At 43.6% G+C, this 11,255-nt stretch overlaps 1 protein-coding gene across 1 annotated transcript in view; it reads right to left on the reverse strand.

Moving 5' to 3' along the window:
* Positions 1-662: 662 nt before the first annotated feature.
* thbs3a (thrombospondin 3a) overlaps positions 663-11,255 on the reverse strand; it is a 23,660-nt gene continuing 13,067 nt past the window's right edge. Inside the window, exons 18-22 of the mRNA XM_030072068.1 lie at positions 9,868-9,916; positions 9,582-9,778; positions 8,975-9,147; positions 1,016-1,155; positions 663-855 (exon numbers count right to left, since the gene is read on the reverse strand). Coding sequence (XP_029927928.1) covers positions 794-855; positions 1,016-1,155; positions 8,975-9,147; positions 9,582-9,778; positions 9,868-9,916 — 621 coding nt within the window. The 3' untranslated portion in view covers positions 663-793. The remainder of the gene's footprint in view (positions 856-1,015; positions 1,156-8,974; positions 9,148-9,581; positions 9,779-9,867; positions 9,917-11,255) is intronic.

Consider the following 11,255-nt stretch of genomic DNA (forward strand, 5'->3'; position numbering starts at 1 on the left):
ACATGAACTTTCAGAGCCTTCACACTTTCTTCACTCCAGTTTTCCATCAGCGGAATAAAGTCCTCCACATGAGTTTTCCTAAAAGCAGCAGCACTGTTGGCTTTTCAGGACTTTTTCACACTGAAACTCCTCCTCTTCCTCCTCCTCCTCCTCCGCCAGGGAAAATAGTCCCTAAGCGGGGAAATGTTTTGCTTTCCACAGCCAATCATCAGCTGTGTGGTTTCTGAGTGTTGAGCAGAACATTATGAGGCGGCTGCTTCAACCACAAACTCACATCTTGATTTTTGTTGCCATGGAAAAGGTGGAGGAGTTGTGAACAGACCAAACACTCAGAATCACTGGGACGGAGCTTTAAACTGATGTAATTTACAAATTTGCTTTAATTTGTTTTATTTTTGATTTTATTTAATAAACTGCTGTTTGTAAGGACTGGCAGGATCGAGCAGGCAGGCGGCGGCGAGGACGAGGCAAGACGTCGTGTGGTGTTTCCTGAACTGATCTGAGGACAGCTCAGACTGCGGTTTGGTCTCACAGCGACTTTCATACATCAGTCACACACACACACACACACACACACACACACATACACACACACGCTTACACAAATGCATTCATGGAAACACACAAACTACAGTTAAAGTATCAGTCGGGGTTTGGAGATGTAGACGCACTGTGTGTGTGTGTGTGTGTGTGTGTGTGTGTGTGTGTTTGTGTGTGTGCAAGTGTGTGTGCGTGTTTGTTTGTGTGTGTGTGTGTGTGTGTGTGTGTGTGTAGACAGTCCGCCTTGTTGCTCTCACACCTGAATGTGCATCAGAACCTGTTTGCGATGTGAGTGGAAGTCGTCTGGCACCGTATCTGCAACGAGACAGGAAGCAGTATCAACCAACCAAGTCTGCCAAAATTTTTTTTTATTATTATTTTTTTTTAGCTGTGTGTGTGTGTAGGCCATGTGTGTATGTATGTGTGTGTGTGCGTGTGTGTGTGCATGTGTGTGTTTGAGGGTCAAAGGTCATACCGTTGCAGCGGTAGCGCAGGTTGGACCAGATGATGTTTTCCTGGGAGAAGCAGAAGACGCCGAGCCGGCCGCCCCGCATGGTGGTGTCGATCACCACGCCCGAGTCGGCCACCATGTCCACACCCTCGAACAGCCGCACCCTGCAACACAGAGACGCCGGGACGCGCCCGCTGACACATCAAACGCTCCCCGCTCAGGCGCCAGCACCAGCAGGCAGACCTCAGTCTGAACGTCTGGACTTTAGACGCCACTTCTCTCAGACAGCAGAGCTTTACACCAGTTAGCATGACTCTGCTGAACAGAGAGGAAACCACTAGCTGCAGGCTAACAACACTGCTAACAGTGCTAACACTGCTTACAGTGCTAACACTGCTAACACTGCTTACAGTGCTAACACTGCTAACACTGCTAACAGTGCTAACACTGCTTACAGTGCTAACACTGCTAACACTGCTTACAGTGCTAACAGTGCTAACAGTGCTAACAGTACTAACACTGCTAACAGTGCTAACAGTACTGCTGCTGGTGGTGGTGCCTCGACCTGTCAGGACCTTTTTGGACTCAGTTTCCAGGCGAATGCTTTGACATGTGAGGTAACGGCCCAGCAGCTATGATCCTCCTGCAGGTCAAATAAACCTTTCAGTTCAGATCGCTAAAGAGCGCTTTCTGACTCGTTACAGGCAGCATGAGCAGGACTTTCCTAAAAGGTTTGTGTGTGTGTGTGTGTGTGTGTGTGTGTGTGTGTGTCTGCAGAGACCCCGCCCTCTGCCTGGATTTTCTTGTTTTGCCGAGCTCGGGACTCTTTTGGGCGTCGGCCTCTGGGCGGCGGCTCTGCCGGTTAGCTTAGCTTAGCTTAGCTTAGCTTAGCCCGGGAGGAGGAGCCAACTCTGAATGTTGTGTTTACAAACTGCAGCGACCAATCAGAATCATCCTGACTCTAAAACTCAGACCTCAAAGAACAAAGACTCGTTCCCACCTCTGAGTACTACTGCTAATACTACTACTAATACTACTGCTAATACTACTACTAAAACTACTGCTACTACTACTGCAACAACCAATGCTGCTACTACTGCTAATACTACTACTAATACTACTGCTACTACTACTACTAAAACTACTGCTACTACTACTGCAACAACCAATGCTGCTACTACTGCTAATACTATTGTTAATACTAGTGTTAATAAGACTACTACTGCTGTTAATACTACTGCTAATATTGCTAGTACTACTGCTAATACTACTGCCAATACTACTGTTAATAATACTACTACAACTGCTATTACTACTGCTATTACTGCTGTTAATAATAGTACTACTATTGCTCAGGGGCGCCGTATATGGGGACAAAGTTAGGACAATTCCAAGGGCTCTTGCCTGACAGGGGCCCCAAAAAATAGGTAAAAACTAATATAAAATTATTAAACCATCATATATACACATATACACACACACATACATACATACATACATATAGATAGATAGATAGATAGATAGATAGATAGATAGATAGATAGATTTTCATGGGGCCCAAAATTCCTGGTGGCACCCCTGCTATTGCTACTGCTCCTGCCAGTACTCAAGTTGAGGGGTGGGGGGGTGGGGGGGCTTCCCCCCTGAAATAACAACGGTAAAAAATCACCCCCCATGTAAAACTGCCACCCTCCCTTTTCATCAAGTGAAAAAAACTGACCATCCCCCCTGAATTTTTTTTACAACTCGACTACTGACTACTGCTAATAATAAAATTAATACTACTGTTAATACTACTGCAAATACTACTGCTATATACTATTGTTAAGAATTCTACTCCTACTACTACTGCCACTGTTAAAACTCCTGTTAATATTAAAGCTAATACTTCTGCTAGCCTAAGAGTATTGCTAATACTGCGACTAATAGTAATGGTAATAGTGCTGATAATTTACTGCTAATAGTACTTCTAATAGTACTGCTAATATTACCACTAATAGTAGCGGTAATACTGCTGCAAATTTACTGCTAATAGTACTTCTAATAGTACTGCTAACATTACTACTAATAGTAGCGGTAATACTGCTGCAAACGTACTGCTAATAGTACTTCTAATAGTACTGCTAATACTACTGCTAGGAAACTGACATCTGATATCAAGGATATTGAAGAATGCTCAAAGGGTTTTCCATACTACCACCACTACTACCACCACTACTAGTACTACTACAACTACCACTACTTGTACTACTACTAGTACTACTACTGCTTCTACTTATGCTACCACAATTACTGCTTCTGCTACTACCAGTACTACTAAAATCACTGTTTATCTGTAGTGTTGGTGGAGGCATGTACTTACTGAGTACTGATACTTTAAGTTTTTTAAAACGTCAGTTATAAAACCTGCTGTGTGTACTGTGTGCTGAAAAACACTCTGTTACACAGAGAAGAGCTGAAAAATATACGTATCAACACAGTATTCACACAGTATCAACACAGTATTCACACAGTATCAACACAGTATTCACACAGTATCCACACAATATCCACACAGTATTCACACAGTATCAACACAGTATTCACACACAGTATCAACACAGTATTCACACACAGTATCCACACAATATTAACACAGTATCAACACAGTATTCACACAGTATCCACACAGTATTCACACAGTATCAACACAGTATTCACACAGTATCAACACAGTATTCACACAGTATCCACACAATATCCACACAGTATCCACGCAGTATCAACACAGTATTCACACAGTATTCACACAGTATTCACAGTATCAACACAGTATTCACACACAGTATCCACACAATATTAACACAGTATCAACACAGTATTCACACAGTATTCACACAGTATCAACGCAGTATTCACACACAGTATCCACACAGTATTCACACAGTATCCACACAGTATTCACACAGTATAAATGCAGTATTCACACACAGTATCCACACAGTATTCACACAATATTAACACAGTATCCACACAGTATTCACACATATTATCCACACAGTATTCACACACAGTATCCACACAGTATTCACAGTATCAACACAGTATTCACACATATTGTCCACACAGTATCAGCACAGTATCCACACAGTATCCACATAGTATTCACACAGTATCCACACAGTATCCACATAGTATTCACACAGTATCCACACAGTATCAACACAGTATTCACACAGTATTCACAGTATCACCAAAGTATTCACCCAGTATCCACCCAATATTACCACAGTATCCACACAGTATTCACACAGTATCCACACAGTATTCACACAGTATCCACACAGTATTCACACAGTATTCACACAGTATCCACACAGTATCCACACAGTATCAACACAGTATTCACACAGTATTCACAGTATCACCAAAGTATTCACCCAGTATCCACCCAATATTACCACAGTATTCACACAGTATTACCACAGTATTCACGCAGTATTCACCCAGTATCCACCCAGTATCCACATAGTATCAACACAGTATTCACACAGTATCCACACAGTATCAACACAGTATTCACACAGTATTCACACAGTATTCACAGTATCAACACAGTATTCACACAGTATCAACACAGTATTCACACAGTATTCACAGTATCACCAAAGTATTCACAGTAGAACCACAGTACAGCAGTGGAGGTTTGGCTGAGAGAGCTGCTCTGCTGGGAGTCATGTGGTGGGCGAGAGAGGGAGAGAGAGAGAGGGAGAGAGAGAGAGAGAGGGAGAGAGGGAGTAGAGTTGAGGAAGGAGGAAGGAGGAGGAGGTCGACCTGTGTCCCAACCTCTGCACGGGGAGGTGATCTGCTCCTCTCTGTCTGTCTGTCTCTCTCTCAGTCTGTCTGTCTGAATACAAAGCAGCTGTCTCTCTGCCGCTCTCTGAATAGATGTGCCACAAAGCCCTCCCTCCCTCCTTCCCTCCCTCCTTCCCTCCCTCCCTCCTCTCCCCTCCTCATGACTTGAAAAACCTGGAGTCTGAGGATGGAGGGAACGGTTTGAAATCTGCTGCTTTAAACTGTTAGGAGCAGAATGGATTGACTTTTAGTAAAAAAAAAAAAAAGAAAAGAAAGAAAAGAAAAGAAAAGAAATGAAAAGTAATATCAAAATTTGCCAGTGCTGCAGTTTTCTGAAGGCAGGTGGTCATTAAAGCATATTATATTGTTATTTACATTTCGCTGTTGTGACATTAGCATGTTAGTGATTTTAGTTTTTCTCTTTTTTCCATCTCTTCTGTCATCTTTCCATCCCCCTCTATCCATCCATCTTTATTTCTACCAGTTAAAGTTGAACATCATCGTTTTTATCTGAAACTGTCCTGCTAAAGCAGCTTAGTCTGCACAAAGCAACAACCAGCAGTTCATACAGTGATGACTCAGGACTTGGTGTGAAAATGAATTAACTATAAAATAACAGAGAATCTCTGATATTCATCACTTTGAAGGATTCGTTTGACAAAACACTTTTACAGCTGTAAGTAACTGAAATTATATCGAATCATTTATGACTGTGTTTTTCTGTGCCCGCTCTCCTGTTTCTCGGCCTTACTGTCTCTCTCTCTGTCTGATCTGCATATCAACGGTTGCCGAGGCAGATTCTTGCCAAGGATTTGGTCGCCATGGTGACCAGTACAATAGAGTACCGGGGGGCCCTGAAGCCACAAAGAAGTTTCGGAGGGGAAAGAATGCAGTAAAAAGAAAGAGAAAATACATGAAAACAGCCGGACGGCCGCTCATCGCACCAACAGCACAGAAACTACCAGAGCCACTGCTGCAAGTACTACTGCAAGTACTACTGCAAATACTGCTGCAAGTACTACTGCGAGTACTACTGGAAGTACTACTGCAAGTACTGCTGGAAGTACTACTGCAAGTACTGCTGGAAGTACTTCTGCAAATACTGCTTCAAGTACTGCTGCAAGTACTACTGCAAATACAGGGTGACCCAAAAAAACGGGAACTTTTTAACAATCCAATAAAACCAAGAGTGATGGAAGAAAAATATTTTATTCATAGTCATTGAAACCTTAAAACATGCCATTTAAGAAACAATGATGGAATATTCATTTTTTAAAAATTGTGCTGCCACTTGCTCATGTCTGCCAATACGCACTTCAAAGATTCCCGTTTTTTTGGGTCACCCTGTACTACTGCAAGTACAACTGCAAGTACTGCTGCATCAACCGCTGCCAGTACTGCAGCAAGTACTACTAGTTAGACTTTGGTTCCGGGGTCAGACTGAGAGCTGAGGGCCAGCGGTCACAGTGCTCACTGCTGCCATCACACCCAGAGCTGCTGCTGGAGCCGCCGCCCCTCTCTCTCTGCTCCAGTCTGTTTCTGGAGAGGGAAGCCTCGGCGTGGCACACACACACTCGGCGTGGCACACACACACTCGGCATGGCACACACACATTCTTCAGCTCCATTTGAACACAAGAAGCTAAACTGTGCAGGGTGCCTGTCAGTGGCGGATACAGGACATGGCTAATGGGTGGGCCTAAAAAAATCTGGATGGGCCTGTTATTTCATTCTATTTATTTTTTAGATAGACATGTATAAAATGATATGATGAAAGAAAAAAAAAACCTCTCGGTAAACAAGCCGAGAGGTTGTAAACGAGCATAAAATAAATGTTGGAAAAAGGACATTAAAACATTTATTTATTTAGTTAGTTATTTTTTGGACTTGAATCTGATAGGGTGGGCAAGCTGTCAATCTGGGTGGGCCTACGCCCATCCAGGCCCACCTGTAGATCCGCCTCAGGTGCCTGTAGTTTCCCACAATGCTTCACTGTAACAGTGACACATTAACCTCGACGCAAACATCTTGTTTTGTTGGTGGGTGAACTCTCCTCTCAGGAAACTTTCTAGAAAAGTCTCCATGCAGCTTCACAGCTGTGTGTGTGTGTGTGTGTGTGTGTGTGTGTGTGTGTGTGTGTGTGTGTGTTAGCGCAGACCTCCCCTCCAATCAGAGGTGAAACACAGCACCAGTATTTTCTGTGCTGTTTTGGCTGAACAAGTAAAAAGGTTTTCCCTTAACTTTTATCATTTAATAGTTATAAATACAGTTTTCTTATAATTTAAAAATATTTGCAAATTTTCTATCTTTTGTTGTGGGGGGTGTTCTGGTAATTTTTTTTCCCAATTTTTGTTGTTACTGATTTTTTACTAATGTTGTGGTATTTATTTATGTTATGTATAATTTATTTATGCTAATTTGCCAGTCACCTTTTGCGCAGTGTTTTTGTTGTTGTTGTTGTTGTTGTTGTTGTTGTTGTTTTGTAAGAAACGGAGTGAAGCGGCTCAGGTTTTAAAGGGTTAACCAGCAGAGCTCAGAGGAGCTGCTGCTTCCAGCCTGATGACGTCTCCGTGTGAGCCACAGCGACACCTGGTGGACAAAGTCAAGTGTTTCATTCTATCACCAGTGAACGTCTCTTCCTTTGCCAGTATTTTTTAATGCTTTGTCAGAGAGGAACTGTCAATAAAGTTATTCAGTCAGCTTCTGCCGTGCCGACTCTACTCATTCTGTTTCTGTGTGCACGTTAGTACTGTGGCTGAGGTACCGTATCATACAGGACAGTATTGAATGAATGAATGAATGAATGAATGAATGAATGAATGAATGAGTGAATGAATGAATGAGTGAATGAATGAATGAATGAATGAATGAATGAATGAATGAATGACGTCCATGGTCCCTCCCACATGGCACACATAAACAACAGCTCATAATAAACTAGACTAATAAATTAATAAACCATCACTGCCTACCACACACACACACACACACACACACACACACACTGAGAGACGGCCCACACAGCTCATTATTTCTTAATATCACAGTTTTTCCAAGAAGCAAAAGCAAAAAAGCAAAAGTTTCTGTCTTTAGTGTAAACCTTTAAGTAGCACTGCTATATACAAATAAAGCTGACTAATATTAATGTTATCATTATCAGTTTTATTAACGCAGTAAAAGTGGTAGTATTAGCAGAAGCAGTAATGGTACAAATAGGGATTGACCGATATGATTTTTTCAGGCCTGGTACTGAATATCAGTGCACTGATAATGAATATTTAGGGCCGATATTCATTTGTAGTAAAATGTACAGTATTAGAAACACCAACATAAACCTTACTTGGAATCAACAAATGTTTAATTAACATTGTCATAGGGCCTACTAGCAAAAAAAATCCCCATAACAAAGAAAATAAAGCGTCTAGAAAACGATTTCTGCTGATGAAGTAGCTCTTTTTAAGGGTGAGATCAGGTTTCTTTTGTTTAAATCCATAAAAAAGTGAAAGTAAAAACAATGAGAAGAAGCTCCTACCTGAGGCTCCTACCTGAGGCTCCTACCTGATGTAGCCCGCCTGAGGCTCCTACCTGATGTAGCCCACCTGAGGCTCCTACCCAATGTAGCCCACCTGAGGCTCCTACCTGAGGCCCACCTGAGGCTCCTACCTGAGGCTCCTACCTAATGTAGCCCACCTGAGGCTCCTACCTGAGGCCCACCTGAGGCTCCACCTGAGGCTCCTACCTGAGGCTCCACCTGAGGCTCCTACCTGAGGCCCACCTGAGGCTCCACCTGAGGCTCCTACCTGATGTAGCCCACCTGAGGCTCCACCTGATGTAGCCCACCTGAGGCTCCTACCTGAGGCCCACCTGAGGCTCCTACCTGAGGCCCACCTGAGGCTCCTACCTGAGGCTCTTACCTGAGGTTCCTACCTGATGTAGCCCACCTGAGGCTCCTACCTGAGGCCCACCTGAGGCTCCTACCTGAGGTTCCTACCTGGTGTCGCCCACCTGAGACTCCTACGTGAGGCTCCTACCTGATGTAGCCCACCTGAGGCTCCACCTGAGGCTCCTACCTGATGTAGCCCACCTGAGGCTCCTACGTGAGGCTCCTACCTGATGTAGCCCACCTGAGGCTCCTACGTGAGGCTCCTACCTGATGTAGCCCACCTGCGGCCGGTGGGTGAGGTGCCAGCGGTACGAGGTTTTGTCCTTCCAGCCCACGTTGCGAGGGTCCTGCCAGAGGAGCTTCACCTCGCCAGGTGTGTTGCCCGTGTGCCACAGGGCGTTCCTCAGGTACTCGCCCGGCCCCGTCTGGGACTTCACCGCCTGTCAGCAGCAGAAAATGAACAAAGAGGCCAAGAAACAATTGATATTGATCTTGATCTTGATATTGAACTGATACTGATATTGATTGAAATTGACACTGACGTCTCAGATCACACCAAGTCAAACAGATCAACACGCTGACAACATGCGTTAATTTTTATTTCATTTAACTAAAATGATTTCCACACCTCGTTTTAGTTTTTTGTTTAGTTTCAGTAAATTTTAATAGCTTTGTGTGACACTGCAGAACATCAAAACACGACGGCGGGGTGTGAGCGGCTAAAAATTTGCAACCTGAGCTGAGGAAAACATTTGAATGTGAGTTCAGGCCAACTTCATGACTTTCCAGGATTTTTCAGGGACGTTTTTTCAGCTTTAATGTTTTCCAGGCCTGGAAAACTAGTCGATAAACTGGGATGAGCGGAGCGGCTGACCTTGAGCTGCAGGGCGGGCAGGGCCATGGCCTTGAAGGGGACGGACTGCCAGTACGTCTGCTCCGTCTGTTTCCACATCACCACGTAGAAGCTGGAGGAGTCCTGGTAGCCGAAGATGAAGCCGGCGTGGTCGTCGTCCGTCACCGTGTTGACGTGGAACGTTCCCTCAAAGTCCACGCCGTTGAACGCTGTGTAGCCTGGAGGGAGAGACAGGTTGTTACTCGCCGCGTGGTCAGCGTGTGGAAGACGGTGAACACACTGAGGTGGCGGGACGGGGTGTACCTACCCACCGCCAGCCCCGGGTCACTGTTCATGGTCTGGACGATCTCCATGCCCTGCAGACAGAGCAGCACCAGAGTCCGGTTAGAGCAGCAAGGCACAGCCACTCAGTGTCAAAGATACGGCCCGGGGGCCAAATCTGGGCCGTGAGCTCATCTCATCCGGCCTCTGAGACAAACACAGCCATTTTAAAAATCAAAATATTACTTTTTTTATTGAAATATTTGGATTCAATTATTATCAGCTATGTATAAGAAGAAAAAATAAGGTTTCGATGATAAATTGATGAGTGACTGATTAATGATAAATTAGGATAAATTCATTCGACCTGGCAGTACAAACGCTCCGTCAGCTGGCACTAAAGTTAAGCCAGCAGGCTGTGACATGGAAAGCAGATTTTTTGCAGAAAGACGGAAAGAGCAGTTCTTTTATTTTCTTCTGGGAGGTAAAAGTTACACCTGTCTGCTGTGTGTTTGCTGTGTGTGTCTCTTCTACTTGATGTAATTCTACATTCTGTGTTATTTTCATGAGCCGACACGCAGCTACTCACTGATTGGTCGGCCACAAATTGACTGCTTTAAAATAATGAATCAGAAAGCAGCCTAACATATCCATGTGTCGACTCGGGTCACACTGAGGTTAGTAAAAAATAATCCGGCCCTGTGAAGGTCCCATCTGAACGCATGCAGCCCGCTGTCTGAACCCCAGTACCGGGCGTCGGGTTCTGCCACTTGGTTCTTGGTTTCGTGGTTTCATGCTAACTCTGTTTATCTATTACAATCATCTGTATACTTCAATTCCATCTGTATATTTCACATCTCATATCTCATATTCTTAGGTTAGCCCTTATTGTATATTTTTAGTTTTTAGCCTTTATAGTCTTCATTGTATATATTTAGTCTTTATTCTATTTTTTTTAACTTTATTATATGTTTCTACTGTTGCTGCTGTAACATGAGAATTTGCCTGGTTGGGATCAATAGAGTATATCTATCTATCTATCTATCTATCTATCTATCTATCTATCGATCTGTCTATCTATCTATCGATCTATCTATCTATCTATCGATCTATGAGTCTGACATTATATTATTAAATCATATTTTCTCCTGTGAAAGGAGCAGGCAGTTGGGTCAGTAGTTTCTACCTCAGCATGAAAAAAGTTGCAGTTGTTGTTGTGATCAACCTTCTGGAGGTCAGAGGTCAAGGGACAGACATGCCAGATTCTCCCTCACTGAAACCTAGCCAAACTTTTCAGCGACATCTGGCCAGATTCACCAGACTCCTGAGGTCGTCTAGTTTCAGATGACCAGAATCTTTGCTTTAAATCGATTTAGTAATTTAAAAAAAAAAAACATGAAAAACAGATTTGTGATACTTGAGGGAACTAGAGTT

This window comes from Myripristis murdjan, chromosome 16 (genome assembly GCF_902150065.1).
Source record: "Myripristis murdjan chromosome 16, fMyrMur1.1, whole genome shotgun sequence".
NCBI classification, from domain to species: Eukaryota; Metazoa; Chordata; class Actinopteri; order Holocentriformes; family Holocentridae; genus Myripristis; species Myripristis murdjan.